The sequence below is a fragment of the Pseudophryne corroboree genome, chromosome 1 (genome assembly GCF_028390025.1).
Source record: "Pseudophryne corroboree isolate aPseCor3 chromosome 1, aPseCor3.hap2, whole genome shotgun sequence".
Classification (NCBI taxonomy): domain Eukaryota; kingdom Metazoa; phylum Chordata; class Amphibia; order Anura; family Myobatrachidae; genus Pseudophryne; species Pseudophryne corroboree.
Genome location: NC_086444.1, coordinates 610,683,381 through 610,702,280, shown reverse-complemented (window position 1 = coordinate 610,702,280; position 18,900 = coordinate 610,683,381). Strand labels below are relative to the sequence as shown.

At 47.1% G+C, this 18,900-nt stretch overlaps 1 protein-coding gene across 1 annotated transcript in view; it reads left to right on the top strand.

Annotated features, from left to right (window-relative positions):
• Positions 1 to 200: 200 nt before the first annotated feature.
• Positions 201 to 18,900, top strand: part of MISP (mitotic spindle positioning) — a 146,087-nt gene continuing 127,387 nt past the window's right edge. The window contains exon 1 of the mRNA XM_063954648.1: positions 201 to 296. Within this exon, the coding sequence (XP_063810718.1) occupies positions 201 to 296 (96 nt within the window). The remainder of the gene's footprint in view (positions 297 to 18,900) is intronic.

The window sequence follows — 18,900 nt, the reverse complement described above, 5'->3', positions numbered from 1 at the left end:
CATATACAGTAGGACATTGCATAAAGACATGCAGCGGGATGTAATGGCGTCCAAGTTTGCCGGAGGTGTGGAATGCTGCACCTCTGGCAAACTCGGACGCCATTACAGCCCGCCGATGGTATTTTCTGAAATGTTTTCTTAAAAAACAAGGTATAATTTGTGTGGGCACTACATTAAAAATAAAACAAACCCCAGTAATAATGATGTTGGAATGTGGCGCTAGCATTGACATTTGGCCTCAGCACGTGAGTGAGAAACCTATCAACAATGAAAGTATTAAAGATATTAGACAACAGGTGAGAGATAATGAATGGTGAGGTATATAAAACAATAATAATAGGTATTGCTGGAGTAACATGAATAACATAGGACAGGAGAATGTTAAATAGTATGGACAGATCACACAGTGATCCCATGATGTAAACCCATGTGATGGTGGTGATGGAAACAAAAATATAACTGAACAGGGAAGGGTTCTAAAGTAAAAAGAGACAACGTTGGTAAAATACTCCACCGGAGAGAAGGTGATTGGACATCGTGATTGAGGAAGTGAAAGTATTTTTCAGTGGCTGCTTGCCAAGTTTGCAAATGATCGATACTGGGAAGCACAAGGTCAAACATGACGGAATGAAATCTCAATCCAGGAGGGGCCAGCACAAAGGTTCTGATACAATATTGTACATTATGTATAAATACTGTATATTCACATTAACCAGCATGAATTTGTAATTGGAAGGAAAATGGTTGCAAAGGAAGGAAATTGTAATATTTTAATTGCTTGTATGAGAGCAGCTGTTGTTAGTGATAAATATTATTTTAGCTTTCCTTATTGAAAAATATAGCATATAAATGTTGAAACATTTATTTATTAACAGTTATCTATATAGCACACAAATATTCAGCAGCGCTTTACAGAAAATATGGATATATTTAAAAGTAAGAGGTGTATGCGGAGGGGGAGGCACTAAACAGTGGGGGCCCAGTGACAACGAGGGTGAGGGTGGGGGCTCTGCCGTTGGGATCTATTACCACTAGAGGGCTGGGGTTTGATAATGCTGGGGATCTCTTTCCACTGGGGGAGGGCTATTTTTGATAGAATGTGGCAAGTAATCGTACAGTGGTGGCCTATGGACATGGGGAATGGGGGGGGCCAAACACCCCTAGGTATTTCCGTAAAATGAAATATTTAAATATATTAATATAACATTTAATAATATATTATTAAAAATACTTTTTAAACTTTTTTCAAATAAACAACAGTTTCTGGCTAGGTCTCAACAGCAATGGGTGCAAGGGAATTCTGACACTTGTAGTTCTGCCATTCTATCCTGCTATTTATAGCTCTTCAAACACTGGCATACTCAAGCAGCTAACGACTGCTGGGGATTGCTGGGATACACAGTAAAAATTCGGTGTTACTACTTTTGAAACAATTTTTCACATATTTCCTTTGACAAATGGACTGAATTTTGGGATGGACTGGCATGTATTGCTCCTCCACCCACACTACTTACTTAAGCAGGGATGGCAACCTCTCTACCCGGAACAGGGAGTGTGGCACTTGGCCATGACGTCACAGCCAAACACCACATTACCAGCACAATACAGACATGCAAAATGTCTGACTGCTTCCATTTCATGCAAGCGGCCTATGTGTGGGTGCAAGCAGGGGTGGTGTAAGACAGGAGAGAGCCTGTATGCTGACTCTGTGCAGGGCCCCTCCTCTCTAGCAGCGTAATAAACTGGCTTTTTGCCAGAGTCTGCTGCCCAAGTGCAGGTCTTTGGGAACATTGCGCCCAGGCCATGTCCCCAGTTATTGCTGTGCATGCGCAAATCTCTGGGAACATGGCACCAGTGCCATTTTTCCTATAATTTTTTGCAGTGCTAGCTGACATGGGACTCCAGAGAGGTAAGTATAATTAAAAAGGTGCAGGGTGCGTAATATATGCAACTCTGAATGAGGCCCATAGAAATGCCATGCTGTATGCAAGGACTGTGCAAGTACAAGGTTCCTTTTGGTAAACTGACAAAATGTTCCCTGCGCCTAAATATAGCCCAAATCCCAGTCAACTTTATTTCAACACTACACTGCGATTGGAGATAAGCACAGACACGCCCCCTTATAACATCTGCCCACTGTTACTTATATTTCCTCCTCTGCAGAGCAATATGGTTTTTCCAAACTGCAAAACTCACACAGACTGGAGCCGTCCCAGGGAAGCGGTTCGCAGTATAGCTTAAAAGCTCTAACTTTATTGCCAGCCTGAGTCTGCACATGTGGTTGTGCATGTACAGAACAAATATGTGATAATCGGGAGGGGAGGAGCATGTAAGCTCCATGTTTGCCCCAGACCACAGTATCATTTAAGAATATCATCTCCTGCATTTATTAAATCACTATGATAATGAAATCATCCAAAAATGGCAGTTTCCGCATGGTGTTTGGCAGAGATCACATTAATAAACATACCATACTTGCTTTCTCTCCCAGATTGTTCGGGAGACTCCTGAATTTTTTCAGGGTTTTGTGGAAAATAGGATTTTAATTACCTACCGGTAAATCCTTTTCTCCTAGTCCGTAGAGGATACTGGGAATCCATTTAGTACCATGGGGTATAATAAATGCAGGATCACTTGTGCAGCAATATTTCTCCTAACTCCAGTACAGGTGTCTGTCCAGGTGGGAAGGAGAAGAGGTGGGTGGCTGACCAATTGCTCCATTTAGCCTCATCCCCACTGCACAATTCTGCAAATGACATCATCACATTCCCTGTCTTGTACATTTTATTAGGATGTACTGTAGGTGGCATGTTGGAGGGTGGTCTTCTCTCCTAGTTTTCTCTTACGTCCTAGAGGATACTGGGAATCCATTTAGTACCATGCGGTATAGACGGGTCCACTAGGAGCCTTGGGCACTTTAAGAATTTTATAGTGTGCGCTGGCTCCTCCCTCTATGCCCCTTCTACCATACTCATTCTAGGAAACTGTGCCCGAGCAGACAGACATACTTTGAGAGAAGGATAGATAAGGAAAGTGGTGAGATTACGAACCAGCACACAGAACAATACGAAAGCCATGCTAACCAAACTTGAAACAGGAACAGCAACAGCTGAACAAACCAGAATACTTAACCAAGTAACAGTGCAGGAAGAACGAAGCACCGGGAGCCCAGTATCCTCTAAGGACTACGAGAAAAGGATTTACCGGTAGGCAATTAAAATCCTATTTTCTCTTACGTCCTAGAGGATACTGGGAATTAATTTAGTACCATGGGGAAGTACCAAAGCTCCCAAACTGGGTGGGAGAGTGCTGAGGTTCCTGCAGAACCTGATTGGCCTCTGAGGTCCTTCAGTTTGGTCAAAGTATCGAACTTGTAAAACTTAGCAAACGTGTTCGAACCTGACCAAGTAGCAGCTCGGCAGAGCTGTAAAACCGAGACACCCCAGGCAGCCGCCCAAGAAGAACCCACCGACCTAGTAGAGTGGGCTTGTACAGAATTTGGAACCGGCAATCCTGCCGTGGAATAAGCATGCTGGATAGTGAGCCTGATCCAACGAGCAATAGACTGCTTTGAAGCTGGACACTCAATATTATTGGGATCATAGAGAACGAACAGCGATTTCTGTGACGAGCTGTTCTCTTTACATACACCTTCAATGCCCTCACAACATCCAAAGACTTTGAAGTAGCAGAGGTGTCCATCACAGCTGGAACCACAATAGGTTGATGTGAAAAGCAGACACCACCTTAGGAAGAAATTGCTGACGAGTTCTGAGTTCAGCTCTGTCCTCATGGAAAATAAAATAGGGACTCTTGTGAGACAACGCCCCTAGCTCCGACACACGTCTTGCTGAGGCCAAGGCCAACAGTGTGACGGTCTTCCACGTAAGGTACTTTACGTCAACCTCCTGTAATGGTTCAAACCAGTCCGATTGGAGGAACTGCAGCACCAAATTGAGAACCCAAGGTGCCGTGGGAGGCACAAAGGGAGGCTGGATCTGCAGAACACGACGTTAATCTGAAGGAAAGCTGAAGGACAACAATCATTCCACAATTTGGACCACTGAAGGACAGCTTTCAAACAAATGTGAGTCCAGTTCCTCTACACATCAAACTACTCCAGCCTGAGTAACCCATACTTATAACTTAAATCTGTGTTAGGAATGCTGCTAGACCTTTCCACTTCATCCGCAACTACTCAAATTTATGGCTATAGCTTACCAAAACCATTTGAATTCTCACCTGTACCAATGTTATCTGTCTTTTTACACTATGAAAAGACATCCCCAATCTGCTCACTATAGCTCTCTCTTATGCAAACTTATGTATGTTTTTTGATGTAATGATTGGCTTGTAATTGGCATTGCATGTGTGGGGAAGTTGCACAGTGAAACATAGTTTCTCTGACGTCCTAGTGGATGCTGGGAACTCCGTAAGGACCATGGGGAATAGACGGGCTCCGTAGGAGACTGGGCACTCTAAAAGAAAGATTAGGTACTATCTGGTGTGCACTGACTCCTCCCACTATGACCCTCCTCCAGACCTCAGTTGGATTTCTGTGCCCGGCCGAGCTGGATGAACACTAGGGGCTCTCCTGAGCTCCTAGAAAGAAAGTTTATTTTAGGTTTTTTATTTTACAGTGAGACCTGCTGGCAACAGGCTCACTGGATCGAGGGACTAAGGGGAGAAGAAGCAAACCTACCTGCTTGCAGCTAGCTTGGGCTTCTTAGGCTACTGGACACCATTAGCTCCAGAGGGATCGACCGCAGGACCCGTCCTTGGTGTTCGTTCCCGGAGCCGCGCCGCCGTCCCCCTTACAGAGCCAGAAGCAAGAAGATGGTCCGGAAAATCGGTGGCAGAAGACTTCAGTCTTCACCAAGGTAGCGCACAGCACTGCAGCTGTGCGCCATTGCTCCTCATGTACACCTCACACTCCGGTCACTGATGGGTGCAGGGCGCTGGGGGGGGGTGGGGGGGCGCCCTGAGCAGCAATAAAAACACCTTGGCTGGCAAAATAATCACAATATATAGCCCCAGAGGCTATATATGTGATAAATACCCCTGCCAGAATCCATAAAAAAGCAGGAGAAAAGTCAGCGAAAAAGGGGCGGAGCTATCTCCCTCAGCACACTGGCGCCATTTTCTCTTCACAGTGCAGCTGGAAGACAGCTCCCCAGGCTCTCCCCTGTAGTTTTCAGGCTCAAAGGGTTAAAAAGAGAGGGGGGGCACTAAATTTAGGCGCAATATTGTATATACAAGCAGCTATTGGGAAAAATTCACTCAATATAGTGTTAATCCCTACATTATATAGCGCTCTGGTGTGTGCTGGCATACTCTCTCTCTGTCTCCCCAAAGGGCTTTGTGGGGTCCTGTCCTCAGTCAGAGCATTCCCTGTGTGTGTGCGGTGTGTCGGTACGGCTGTGTCGACACGTTTGATGAGGAGGCTTATGTGGTGGCAGAGCAGATGCCGATAAATGTGATGTTGCACTCTGTGGGGCCGACACCAGAGTGGATGGATAGGTGGAAGGTATAAACCGACAGTGTCAACTCCTTACATAAAAGGCTGGATGACGTAACAGCTGTGGGACAGCCGGCTTCTCAGCCCGCGCCTGCCCAGGCGTCTCAAAGGCCATCAGGGGCTCAAAAACGCCCGCTCTCAGATGTCGACACGGAGTCTGACTCCAGTGTCGACGAGGTTGAGACATATACAAAATCCACTAGGAACATCCGTTACATGATCCCGGCAATAAAAAATGTGTTACACATTTCTGACATTAACCCAAGTACCACTAAAAAAGGGTTTTATGTTTGGGGAGAAAAAGCAGGCAGTGTTTTGTTCCCCCATCAAATGAGTGAATGAAGTGTGTGAAAAAGCGTGGGTTCCCCCGATAAGAAACTGGTAATTTCTAAAAAGTTACTGATGGCGTACCCGTTCCCGCCAGAGGGTAAGTTACGCTGGGAGATATCCCCTAGGGTGGATAAGGCGCTCACACGTTTGTCAAAAAAGGTGGCACTGCCGTCTTAGGATACGGCCACTTTGAAGGTACCTGCTGATAAAAAGCAGGAGGCTATCCTGAAGTCTGTATTTACACACTCAGGTACTAGACTGAGACCTGCAGATAGTGCTGCTGCAGCGTGGTCTGTGACCCTGTCAAACAGAGATACTATTTTGCGAACATAAGAGCATATTAAAGACGTCGGCTTATATATGAGGGATGCACAGAGGGATATTTTGCCGGCTGGCATCCAGAATTAATGCAATGTCCATTCTGTCAGGAGGGTATTAGAGACCCGACACTGGACAGGTGATGCTGACTTTAAAAGGCATAGAGATTCTGCCTTATAAGGGTGAGGAATTGTTTGGGGATGGTCTCTGGGACCTCGTATCCACAGCAACAGCTGGGAAGAAAATTTTTTACCTCAGGTTTCCTCACAGCCTAAGAAAGCACTGTATTATCAGGTACAGTCCTTTCGGCTTCAGAAAAGCAAGCGGGTCAAAGGCGCTTCCTTTCTGCACAGAGACGAGGGAAGAGGGAAAAAGCTGCACCAGTCAGCCAGTTCCCAAAATCAAAATTCTTCCCCCGCTTCCTCTGAGTCCACCGCATGACGCGGGGGCTCCACAGGCGTAGCCAGGTACGGTGGGGGGCCGCCTCAAAAATTTCAGCGATCAGTGGGCTCGCTCACAGGTGGATCCCTGGATCCTTCAAGTAGTATCTCAGGGGTACAAGCTGGAATTCGAGGCGTCTCCCCCCCGCCGTTTCCTCAAATCTGCCTTGCCGACAACTCCCTCAGGCAGGGAGGCTGTGCTAGAGGCAATTCACAAGCTGTATTCCCAGCAGGTGATAGTCAAGGTGCCCCTACTTCAACAAGGACGGGGTTACTATTCCACACTGTTTGTGGTACCGAAACCGGACGGTTCGGTGAAACCCATTTTAAATTTGAAATCCTTGAACACATACATAAAAAATTCAAGTTCAAGATGGAATCGCTCAGGGCGGTTATTGCAAGCCTGGAGGAGGGGGATTACATGGTATCCCTGGACATCAAGGATGCTTACCTACATGTCCCCATTTACCATCCTCACCAGGAGTACCTCAGATTTGTGGTACAGGATTGCCATTACCAATTCCAAACACTGCCGTTTGGACTGTCCACGGCACCGAGGGTCTTTACCAAGGTAATGGCAGAAATGATGATACTCCTTCGAAAAAAGGGAGTTTTAATTATCCCGTACTTGGACGATCTCCTTATAAAGGCGAGGTCCAAGGAGCAGTTGTTGGTCGGAGTAGCACTATCTCGGGAAGTGCTACAACAGCACAGATGGATTCTAAACATTCCAAAGTCACAGCTGGTTCCTACCACACGCCTACTGTTCCTGGGGATGGTTCTGGACACAGAACAGAAAAAAGTGTTTCTCCCGCAGGAGAAAGCCAAGGAGCTGTCATCTCTAGTCAGAGACCTCCTGAAACCAAAACAGGTATCGGTGCATCACTGCACACGTGTCCTGGGAAAAATGGTAGCTTCTTACGAAGCAATTCCATTCGGCAGGTTCCATGCAAGAACCTTTCAGTGGGACCTCTTGGACAAGTGGTCGGGATCGCATCTTCAGATGCATCGGCTGATAACCCTGTCTCCAAGGACCAGGGTATCTCTACTGTGGTGGCTGCAGAGTGCTCATCTTCAAGAGGGCCGCAGATTCGGCATACAGGACTGGGTCCTGGTAACCACGGATGCCAGCCTTCGAGGCTGGGGGGCAGTCACACAGGGAAGAAATTTCCAAGGACTTTGGTCAAGTCAGGAGTCGTCCCTACACATAAATATTCTGGAACTGAGGGCCATTTACAATGCCCTAAGTCTGGCAAGGCCTCTGCTTCAAAACCAGCCGGTACTGATCCAATCAGACAACATCACGGCAGTCGCCCATGTAAACCGTCAGGGCGGCACAAGAAGCAGGATGGCGATGGCAGAAGCCACAAGGATTCTCCGATGGGCGGAAAATCACGTCTTAGCACTGTCAGCAGTGTTCATTCTGGGAGTGGACAACTGGGAAGCAGACTTCCTCAGCAGACACGACCTACACCCGGGAGAGTGGGGACTTCATCCAGAAGTCTTCCAACTGTTGGTAAACCGTTGGGAAAGGCCACAGGTGGACATGATGGCATCCCGCCTAAACAAAAAACTAGATATTGCGCCAGGTCAAGGGACCCTCAGGCAATAGCTGTGGACGCTCTAGTGACACCATGGGTGTACCAGTCGGTTTATGTATTCCCTCTTCTGCCTTTCATACCAAAGGTACTAAGAATAATAAGAAAACGAGGAGTAAGAACGATACTCGTGGTTCCGGATTGGCCAAGAAGAGCTTGGTACCCAGAACTTCAAGAAATGATATCAGAGGACCCATGGCCTCTACCGCTCAGACAGGATCTGCTACAGCAGGGGCCCTGTCTGTTCCAAGACTTACCGCGGCTGCGTTTGACGGCATGGCGGTTGAATTCCGGATCCTAAAGGAAAAGGGCATTCCGGAGGAAGTCATTCCTACGCTGATAAAAGCCAGGAAAGAAGTAACCGCAAACCATTATCACCGTATTTGGCGAAAATATGTTGCGTGGTGTGAGGCCAGGAAGGCCCCAACAGAGGAATTTCAGCTGGGTCGTTTTCTTCACTTCCTACAGTCGGGAGTGACTATGGGCCTAAAATTGGGTTCCATTAAGGTCCAGATTTCGGCTCTGTCGATTTTCTTCCAGAAAGAACTGGCTTCACTGCCTGAAGTTCAGACATTTGTAAAGGGAGTGATACATATTCAGCCCCCTTTTGTGCCTCCTGTGGCACCTTGGGATCTCAACGTGGTGTTGAGTTTCCTAAAATCACATTGGTTTGAGCCACTTAAAACTGTGGATTTGAAATATCTCACGTGGAAAGTGGTCATGTTATTGGCCTTGGCTTCGGCCAGGCGTGTGTCAGAATTGGCGGCTTTGTCATGTAAAAGCCCTTATCTGATTTTCCATATGGATAGGGCAGAATTGAGGACTCGTCCCCAGTTTCTCCCTAAGGTGGTATCAGCTTTTCACTTGAACCAACCTATTGTAGTGCCTGCGGCTACTAGGGACTTGGAAGATTCCAAGTTACTGGACGTAGTCAGGGCCTTAAAAATTTATATTTCCAGGACGGCTGGAGTCAGGAAAACTGACTCGCTTTTTATCCTGTATGCACCCAACAAAATAGGTGCTCCTGCTTCTAAGCAGACTATTGCTTGCTGAATTTGTAGCACAATTCAGCTGGCGCATTCTGCGGCTGGATTGCCGCATCCTAAATCAGTAACAGCCCATTCCACGAGGAAAGTGGGCTCATCTTGGGCGGCTGCCCGAGGGGTCTCGGCTTTACAACTTTGCCGAGCTGCAACTTGGTCAGGGGCAAACACGTTTGCTAAATTCTACAAATTTGATACCCTGGCTGAGGAGGACCTTGAGTTCTCTCATTCGGTGCTGCAGAGTCATCCGCACTCTCCCGCCCGTTTGGGAGCTTTGGTATAATCCCCATGGTCCTTACTGAGTTCCCAGCATCCACTAGGACGTCAGAGAAAATAAGATTTTACTCACCGGTAAATCTATTTCTCGTAGTCCGTAGTGGATACTGGGTGCCCATCCCAAGTGCGGATTGTCTGCAGTACTTGTATATAGTTATTGCCTAACTAAGGGTTATTGTTGAGCCATCTGTTGAGAGGCTCAGTTATACTGTTAACTGGGTATAGTATCACGAGTTATACGGTGTGATTGGTGTGGCTGGTATGAGTCTTACCCGGGATTCAAAATCCTTCCTTATTGTGTCAGCTCTTCCGGGCACAGTATCCTAACTGAGGTCTGGAGGAGGGTCATAGTGGGAGGAGCCAGTGCACACCAGATAGTACCTAATCTTTCTTTTAGAGTGCCCAGTCTCCTGCGGAGCCCGTCTATTCCCCATGGTCCTTACGGAGTTCCCAGCATCCACTACGGACTACGAGAAATAGATTTACCGGTGAGTAAAATCTTATTTTATTATTGCATGCTCTCTGGTGTTTACCTCCTTTGATCATTTGGTCATTGTGGTCAGGTATACTATGTCTTTACATTTAGGGAGGTGTATTCATGGTGTAAAGAACACAGTGTGATTCCTGATTAGTAAAATATATATATATATATATATATATATATATATATAACACTGAGCAACATCCCCAAACAGGTCATTTCAACTTTAAACTTGTCATTTATTTTGTACAGTCTGGACATGGCTACTAATAACAAATGCACAGACAAAATTCTTAAAGCTATGTGTGCAAATGCTAGGAGCTTAGGAGACAAAATTCCAGAGCTAATTGCGATAATGACAAGGGATAACCTGGATTTTGTGGCAATTACAGAGTCATGGTGCAATGAAAATCATGACTGGGACATAGCTATACCAGGATACAATTTATTTAGGAAGGATAGAATAGGAAGATTAGGAGGAGGGGTAGCAATGTATGTGAAAAAAAGCATAAATGCTACTTTAATACAAAATATTGAAGACAAAACTGAGGCCCTTTGGGTCACCATAGAAACCGGGGAGAAGGATGTTATTCGCATTGGGGCGATCTATAGACCACCAGGCCAGGGGCAGGATTTGGACAGGAACCTATTGTTGGACATTACTAAAATGGCTTTAAAGGGAGAAGTCATAATCATGGGAGACTTTAATTTACCTGATGTAAATTGGGAGGGGTCTTTAGCAAGTTCAGCTACAAGTGGCAAATTTCTACATTCCTTACAGGGAGCATCTCTCAAGCAATTGGTGATGCAGCCCACTCGCAAAGATTCAATATTAGATTTAATTCTTACAAATGGTGATAGGATATCCGACATATATGTGGGTGAGCACCTGGGATCCAGTGATCATCAAGCAGTATGGTTTAGTATAAAGACAGGATCCAACTCCTGTCACACAAAAACAAAGGTGTTGGATTTTAGAAATGCTGATTTTGCAAAAATGAGGAGATGTTTAAGTGATTCATTGGCGGACTGGTGGAACTTGGAAGGAGTGCAGGAGAGGTGGGAAAAACTGAAAAGTGCAATACTAAGTGCAACTGATCTTTGTATCAAAAGGGTTAGGAAAAGCACCAGGAAAAGGAAGCCGGTGTGGCTCACAAAAGAAGTATCAACTAGTGTGAAAGCAAAATAGATGGCTTTTAGGAAATACAAACAGACTCAAAATAATAATGACAAAGAGGTGTATCTTGACAGATGGAAGGATGCTAAGAAAGTGATCAGACGTGCAAAGGCAGAAGCTGAGGAAAAAATGTCCCAGTCAGTAGATAAAGGGGGCAAAACTTTTTTTAAGTATATAAGTGAAAGGAGAAAATCAAATGGAGGAATAATAAGACTTAAGACAGAGAATGAGCATTTGGTGGAGGGTGACAAGGCAATAGCAGATCACCTAAATAATTATTTTTGCTCAGTATTTACTACAGAAGAAGGGATGGGGCCACAGTTAAGTTGCAAGGACATTCATAAAAATAAGGTAGCTGAAAGTACATTTACAGAGGAGAAGGTCCTAACAGAACTTTCACAACTAAAAGTGGATAAATCAATGGGACCAGATGGGATACACCCAAGGATACTCAAAGAGCTAAAAGATGTGCTGGTTACACCGTTAACAGAATTATTTAACCAGTCACTAAATACAGGTGCTATTCCAGAGGACTGGAAAAGAGCAAATGTAGTTCCACTGCACAAAAGTGGAAGCAAGGAAGAAGCAAGTAACTACAGACCAGTAAGCCTTACATCAGTAGTGGAGAAAGTAATGGAAAAACTATTAAAAGAAAGAGTTGTGGAATATCTTAAATCAAACCACTTACAGGATCCAAAACAGCATGGATTTACTGGTGGTAGATCATGCCAAACAAATCTTATTGATTTTTTTGACTCTGTGACAAAAATAATAGATCAAGGGGGAGCTGTAGATGTAGCATATCTAGACTTTAGTAAGGCATTTGACACTGTCCCACATCGCAGACTGCTAAATAAACTTGAAAGCGTGGGGGTGGATTATAAAACAGTTAAATGGATAAGAACCTGGTTGCAGAATAGGAAACAGACAGTTGTAGTTAATGGAGTGCAATCTATGGAGGGAAATGTTACCAGTGGAGTACCCCAGGGATCTGTACTTGGTCCAGTTCTCTTTAATATCTTTGTTGGTGACATTGCAGATGGTATTGAAGGGAAGGTATGCCTTTTTGCAGATGATACAAAGATATGCAACAGGGTAGACACACCGGGAGGGGTAAAACAAATGATTGATGACCTAGGTAGGCTTGAGAAATGGTCAAGAACGTGGCAACTACAGTTTAATGCTAAAAAATGCAAAATCATGCACTTGGGTCTCAAAAACCCAAAGGCTAAATATAGTATCAAGGGTACTATAATGGAAACTACTGAGGAGGAAAGGGATTTAGGAGTCACTATTTCAAGTGACTTGAAGGCAGGAAAGCAATGCAACAAAGCAATGAGAAAGGCAAGTCAGATGCTTGGTTGCATAGGGAGAGGAATCAGTAGTAGGAAAAAAGAAGTGATAATGCCACTGTATAGGTCATTGGTGCGGCCCCATCTGGAATACTGTGTCCAGTTCTGGAGACCATATCTCCAGAAGGATATAAATACATTAGAGAGTGTACAAAGAAGGGCAACTAAAATGGTGCATGGCCTACATCAGAAAACGTACCCGGAAAGGCTAAAAGATCTTAACATGTATAGTTTGGAGGAGAGAAGGGAAAGGGGGGACATGATAGAAACTTTCAAATATATCAAGGGTCTTAACAAAGTTCAGGAGGGAAACATTCTTCAAAGGACGAGAAATATTAGTACTCGAGGACATACACTGAAACTGGAGGGGGGGAGGTTCAGGGGAAATTTAAGGAAAAATTACTTCACAGAAAGGGTAGTGGATAAGTGGAATAGTCTCCCATCAGAGGTGGTAGAGGCTAAGACTGTAGAGCAATTTAAACATGCTTGGGATAGGCATATGAATATCCTTACAAAGAATTAAGGTTCAAAAAGGGTTGAGATTACCTAAAGGATAAAAAAAAAGGCAGACTAGATGGGCCAAGTGGTTCTTATCTGCCGTCAAATTCTATGTTTCTATGTAACACCTTCCAAGAACGTCTGGACCTCAGGGAGAGAAGCCAATTGTTTATGAAAGAAAATAGACAAAGCCGAAATCTGGACTTTAATAGAGCCTAGGCGTAGGCCCACATCCACTCCCGACTGCAGAAATGTCCCAGATGAAATTCCACCACGGAATATTGCCTGCATACATACTTCTTCCATATACGGTGGTAATGTTTAGACGTTACCCCCTTCCTGGCTTGGATCATAGTCAGGATGACCTTGTCAGGAATACCTCTCCTGGCTAGAATCAACCGTTCAACTTCCATGCCGTTAAACGTAGCCGTGGTAAGTCTTGATAGAGGAACGGGCCCTGTTGCAGAAGATCCTCGTGAAGAGGTAGAGGCCACGAATCTTCTAACAGCTTCTCGAGAAGATCCACATACCAGGCCCTTCGAGGCCAGTCCGGAGCAATGAGGATTGCTTGAACCTTTTCTCTTTTTATTCTATTCTTTTTAGAATTCTTGGGATCAGAGGAAGTGGAGGAAACACGTACACCAGCTGGTATACCCACGGAGTTGTCAGAGCGTCTACCGCCACTGTTTGTGGGTCTCTCGACCTGGAACAATACCGCTTGAGCTTCTTGTTGAGTTGAGAGGCCATCATGTCGATCTGTGGATATCCCCACCGACGTGTCAACCACCCGAACACCTCTGGGTGGAGACCCCACTCCCCCGGGGGCAGGTCGTGTCTGCTGAGGAAGTCTGCTTCCCAGTTGTCTACTCCCGGAATGAAGACCGCCAACAATGCCACGGCATGTTTTTCTGCCCAGAGGGGGATTCTTGACACCTCTGACATTGCTGCTCTGCTTTTTGTTCCGCCCTGTCAGTTTATGTACGTTACCACTGTTACATTGTCCGACTGGACCTGAATGGCCACGGAGTTGTCAGAGCGTCTACCGCCACTGCTTGTGGGTCTCTCGACCTGGAACAATACCACTTGAGCTTCTTGTTGAGTTGAGAGGCCATCATGTCGATCTGTGGATATCCCCACCGACGTGTCAACCACCCGAACACCTCTGGGTGGAGACCCCACTCCCCCGGGGGCAGGTCGTGTCTGCTGAGGAAGTCTGCTTCCCAGTTGTCTACTCCCAGAATGAAGACCGCCAACAATGCCACGGCATGTTTTTCTGCCCAGAGGGGGATTCTTGACACCTCTGACATTGCTGCTCTGCTTTTTGTTCCGCCCTGTCAGTTTATGTACGTTACCACTGTTACATTGTCCGACTGGACCTGAATGGCCACGGAGTTGTCAGAGCGTCTACTGCCACTGCTTTTGGGTCTCTCGACCTGGAACAATACCACTTGAGCTTCTTGTTGAGTTGAGAGGCCATCATGTCGATCTGTGGATATCCCCACCGACGTGTCAACCACCCGAACACCTCTGGGTGGAGACCCCACTCCCCCGGGGGCAGGTCGTGTCTGCTGAGGAAGTCTGCTTCCCAGTTGTCTACTCCCGGAGTGAAGACCGCCAACAATGCCACGGCATGTTTTTCTGCCCAGAGGGGGATTCTTGACACCTCTGACATTGCTGCTCTGCTTTTTGTTCCACCCTGTCAGTTTATGTACGTTACCACTGTTACATTGTCCGACTGGACCTGAATGGCCCAATTCTGAAGTAGAGATGAGGCCTGCAGAAGGGCGTTGTATAATGCCCTGAGTTCCAAGATGTTTATTGGAAGGACAACTTCCCGACTTGACCATCTTCCTTGAAACTGCACCCCCTGGGTGACTGCTCCCCAACCTCTGAGGCTTGCATCTGTGGTTAACAGAATCCAATTCTGAATCCTGAACCTCCGACCCTCGACAAGGTGAGAAGTCTGTAGCCACCACAGAAGGGAGATTCTGGCTCTTGGTGACAGACAGATCCTCTGGTGCATGTGAAGATGCGATCCGGACCATTTGTCCAACAGATCCAGCTGGAAGAGCCTCGCATGAAACCTTCCGTGCTGAAGCGCCTCATAAGAGGCCACCATTTTCCCCAGAAGGCGAATGCCCAGGTGCTCCGAGACCTGGGTTGGCTTCAGGACAGCCTGAACCATCGACTGGATATCCATAGCCTTTTTTAAGGGAAGGGACACCCTCTGAGACTCTGTGTCCAGTATCATTCCCAGGAAGGAGAGCCTCTGCGTCGGTTCCAGGTGAGATTTTGGTAAGTTCAGAATCCACCCGTGATCCAGGAGTAGTTTGGTTGAGAGGCCAATGCTGTCCAACAACCGCTCCCTGGACGGTGCCTTTATCAGAAGATCGTGGAATTATGTTCACTCCCTGTTTGCGGAGTAGAAACATCATCTCTGCCATCACCTTGGTGAACACTCTCGGTGCCGTGGAGAGACCAAATGGCAGGGCCTGGAACTGGTAGTGGCAGTCCTACAGTGCAAACTGTAGATAAGCCTGATGAGGCGGCCAGATCGGAATATGAAGGTATGCATCCTTGATATCCAGAGACACTAGAAATTTCCCCTCCTCCAGACCTGAGATCACCGCTCAGCAGTCCACTGGCGTAGCCATAAGCCTCTTCGTGCTGACACTGCCATAGCAGTGGTGCGTGCATTAAGCAAGCCTATTTCTTTTATGACTACTACCATAAAATTTGCAGAGTTCTGTATATGTTGCAAGAGCAAAATAATCTCCCTCTGAGGCAAGGTACCTAACCCCTCAATTAGGTTACCCGACCATTTGGCAATGTCCTTAGAAATCCACCCACATGCTATAGTGGGTCTCTGGGCCACCCCAGCAGCTGTATACAAAGATTTGAGTGTATTCTAAATTCTACGATCAGCCGTGTTTTCAGGGAAGCTGCACCCGGGACAGTCAGTACAATGTTCCGTGACAGCCTGGATACTGATGCATCCACTATCGGTGGATTTTCCCATTTTCTCCTATCCTCAGGAGGAAAAGGAATAGATGATATCAACCTTTTAGGGATTTGAAATTACCTATCAGGATTAACCCACGGTTCTTCAAACAGGGTATTTAGTTCCTTTGACACAGGAAAAGTGGCTGAGGATTTCTTTTTTATATTAAAATAGGATTACTCAGTCTCCTCTGTTACCTTATCAGGGATATGCAGAACGTCTCTGATAGCTTCTATGAGAGCCTCTATTCGCTGTAACAGAGCAGCCACCCCCACCTCTGAGTCCACCTCCCCCTCCTCCATGTCTGACCCGTCATCATCAGAGTCAGACTGCAGGATATGAGCCAAAGGCCATTTTTGCGGACAAATGGCAGGGGACTGAGACGCTGGTTTGGGTACGGAGTCTCTGTTCATAAACTCAGTCATCGATTGTCTTAAGTATTGCGTCTCTTTCTCATTGCGGGACAATTTAATAGAAATATTGGAGATCATTCCCCTAATGGAATCCAGCCAAGCTGGCTCTGCCCCGCTAGCCTGGGAGGGTGCACTGCACTGAGTATACTGTATTGAACCCCCTGGAGAAGAGGAACACTGTGCTTTAAATGAAACACACTTTTTGTCTGACATACAGTGACAGCACACACACACACACACACACACACACACACACACAGGGTTCACTACGGGTGGCCGGCGGTCGGGCTCCCGGTGACCAGCATCCCGGCGCCGGGAGCCCGACCGCCGGCTTACCGACAGCTTGGCGAGCGCAAATGAGCCCCTTGCGGGCTCGCTGCGCTCGCCACGCTACGGGCACGGTGGCGCGCCACACTATTTTATTCTCCCTCTATGGGGGTCGTGGACCCCCACGAGGGAAAATAAGTGTCGGTAAGCCGGCGGTCGGGCTCCCGGCGCCGGTATACTGAGCGCCGGGAGCCCGACCGCCGGCAAACAGAAGACCACCCCACACACACACACATACGAAAAGGTTAAATGCACAATTAACCCACAAAGAGCCCCTCAAGAGAGACACAGAGATAGCCTGGAGCCAGCACACAGTGCCCTTACTGCTTAATGCCATGCTTAGCCGAGTCGTAAACTAAGTACCTAGGCTGGGAACTTAGGGGGTCATTTCGACCCGGTCGCACGTGCACTTCTTCGCAGCGGTGCGATCGGGTCAGAACTGCGCATGGGCGGCGCGCGTCGTTGCCCAGCGATGGCTGTCGCCGGGCAACAATGCTGGGAACGAGGAAAGCGATCGCAGCGGCGACCGCAAGAAGATTGACAGGAGGAAGGCGTGTTGAGGCGTCAACTGACTGTTTTCCGGGAGTGGTCCAGTGAACGCAGGCATGTCCAGGCGTTTTGAGGGCGGATGTCTGACGTCAAATCCGTGACCTGCATCGCTGGATCTGTCGCAAATGGTAAGTAGTTATAGGGCTGGTCTTGTCTTGCTAGAAACTTTTTTTTAGCATAGCAGGGCTGCACAAGCGTTCGCAGCCCTGCTATGCTAAAATACACTCCCCCATAGGCGGCGTCAGGTTGATTGCACAAGCAGCAAAAAGTTGCTACATGCGATCAACTTGGAATGACCCCCTTAGTACACTAGTAAGCGCTCCCCCTCTGCTATGACCCCCTGGTACCGCTGAGGTAATCTGGAGTCTCCCCGGAGGAGCTGCGTGTACCTGTAAGTCAGCGTCTGTGTCCACTGCAGAGGGAAAATGGCGCTGGTGAGCTACTGGATCCGCTCATAGCGAATCCCCGCCCCGTCAATGGCGTGCAGTCTTCCCACTTTTTTATACTGGCTGAGGTAATTTTTAGTGCTTAAAATTGAGTCAGTTGCCTTTTAAGTCTGTAATGCCAGTCTGGTTACTGTGTATACCCGTAGTGTACTTAGACTCAGTTCGCTCCCTCAAAAGCGGTGCGTCCGCACTGTGTACTGAGTCTGGAGACTCCGCTGCCCCCGTAGAAGCCATGCGTCTCTGTACTCTCATGCAGGCGAACCGCTAACCGGGACGCCAGCTTAGTACTCACCACTCTTCTATCTTCTGGCTCTGTTAGGGATGGCGACGTGCTGCGAGACTGTATGCTCACTGTGGTGGGCTTGCAGATAGGTCCCTCAGGAGCTAGTATCCTGTCAGCAGGGAACGGGACCATTAACCCTTCAAGAGGTTGGGCCGTTCCCCCTCCTAAGTTCCACGAAGCAGGCAGGCTGGTGGCCATCCAGTCCTGCCTGAAAATAACAAACAGATAAAATAAATGCAGAAAACTCTTCAAGAGCTTCCAGCGACGTGATCGGCTCCTCCGGGCACATTTTCTAAACTGAGTCTGGTAGGAGGGACATAGAGGGAGGAGCCAGCGCTCACTATCAAATTCTTTTAAGTGCCCAAGGCTCCTAGTGGACCCGTCTATACTGTATGTTACTAAATGGATTCCCAGTATCCTCTAGGACGTAAGAGAAAACTAGGAGAGTAGACCACCCTCCAACATGCCACCTACAGTACATCCTAATAAAATGTACAAGACAGGGGATGTGATGATGTCATTTGCAGAATTGTGCAGTGGGGATGAGGCTAAATGGAGCAATTTGCCAGCCACCCACCTCTTCTCCTTCCCCACTGGACACCTGTACTGGAGTGATCCTGCATTTTTGCACTGCATCTTTGCTATCGTACTGTAAGTGTCAGCTCTTCCAGAAGTTCCAGAACAGTTGTGAATTTAAGGGGGCTCTCCCATTGCCTCCCACTTTCCAAGTAAAGTTGACAGTACAGAGGTTGGATGATGCAATTCGCTGCACTTTGCAGCATGGGGAGAGGCCATGATTATGTATAGCGAGCATGATGCTGGCATCGCGATCACGCTCCCGGCAGTAGCC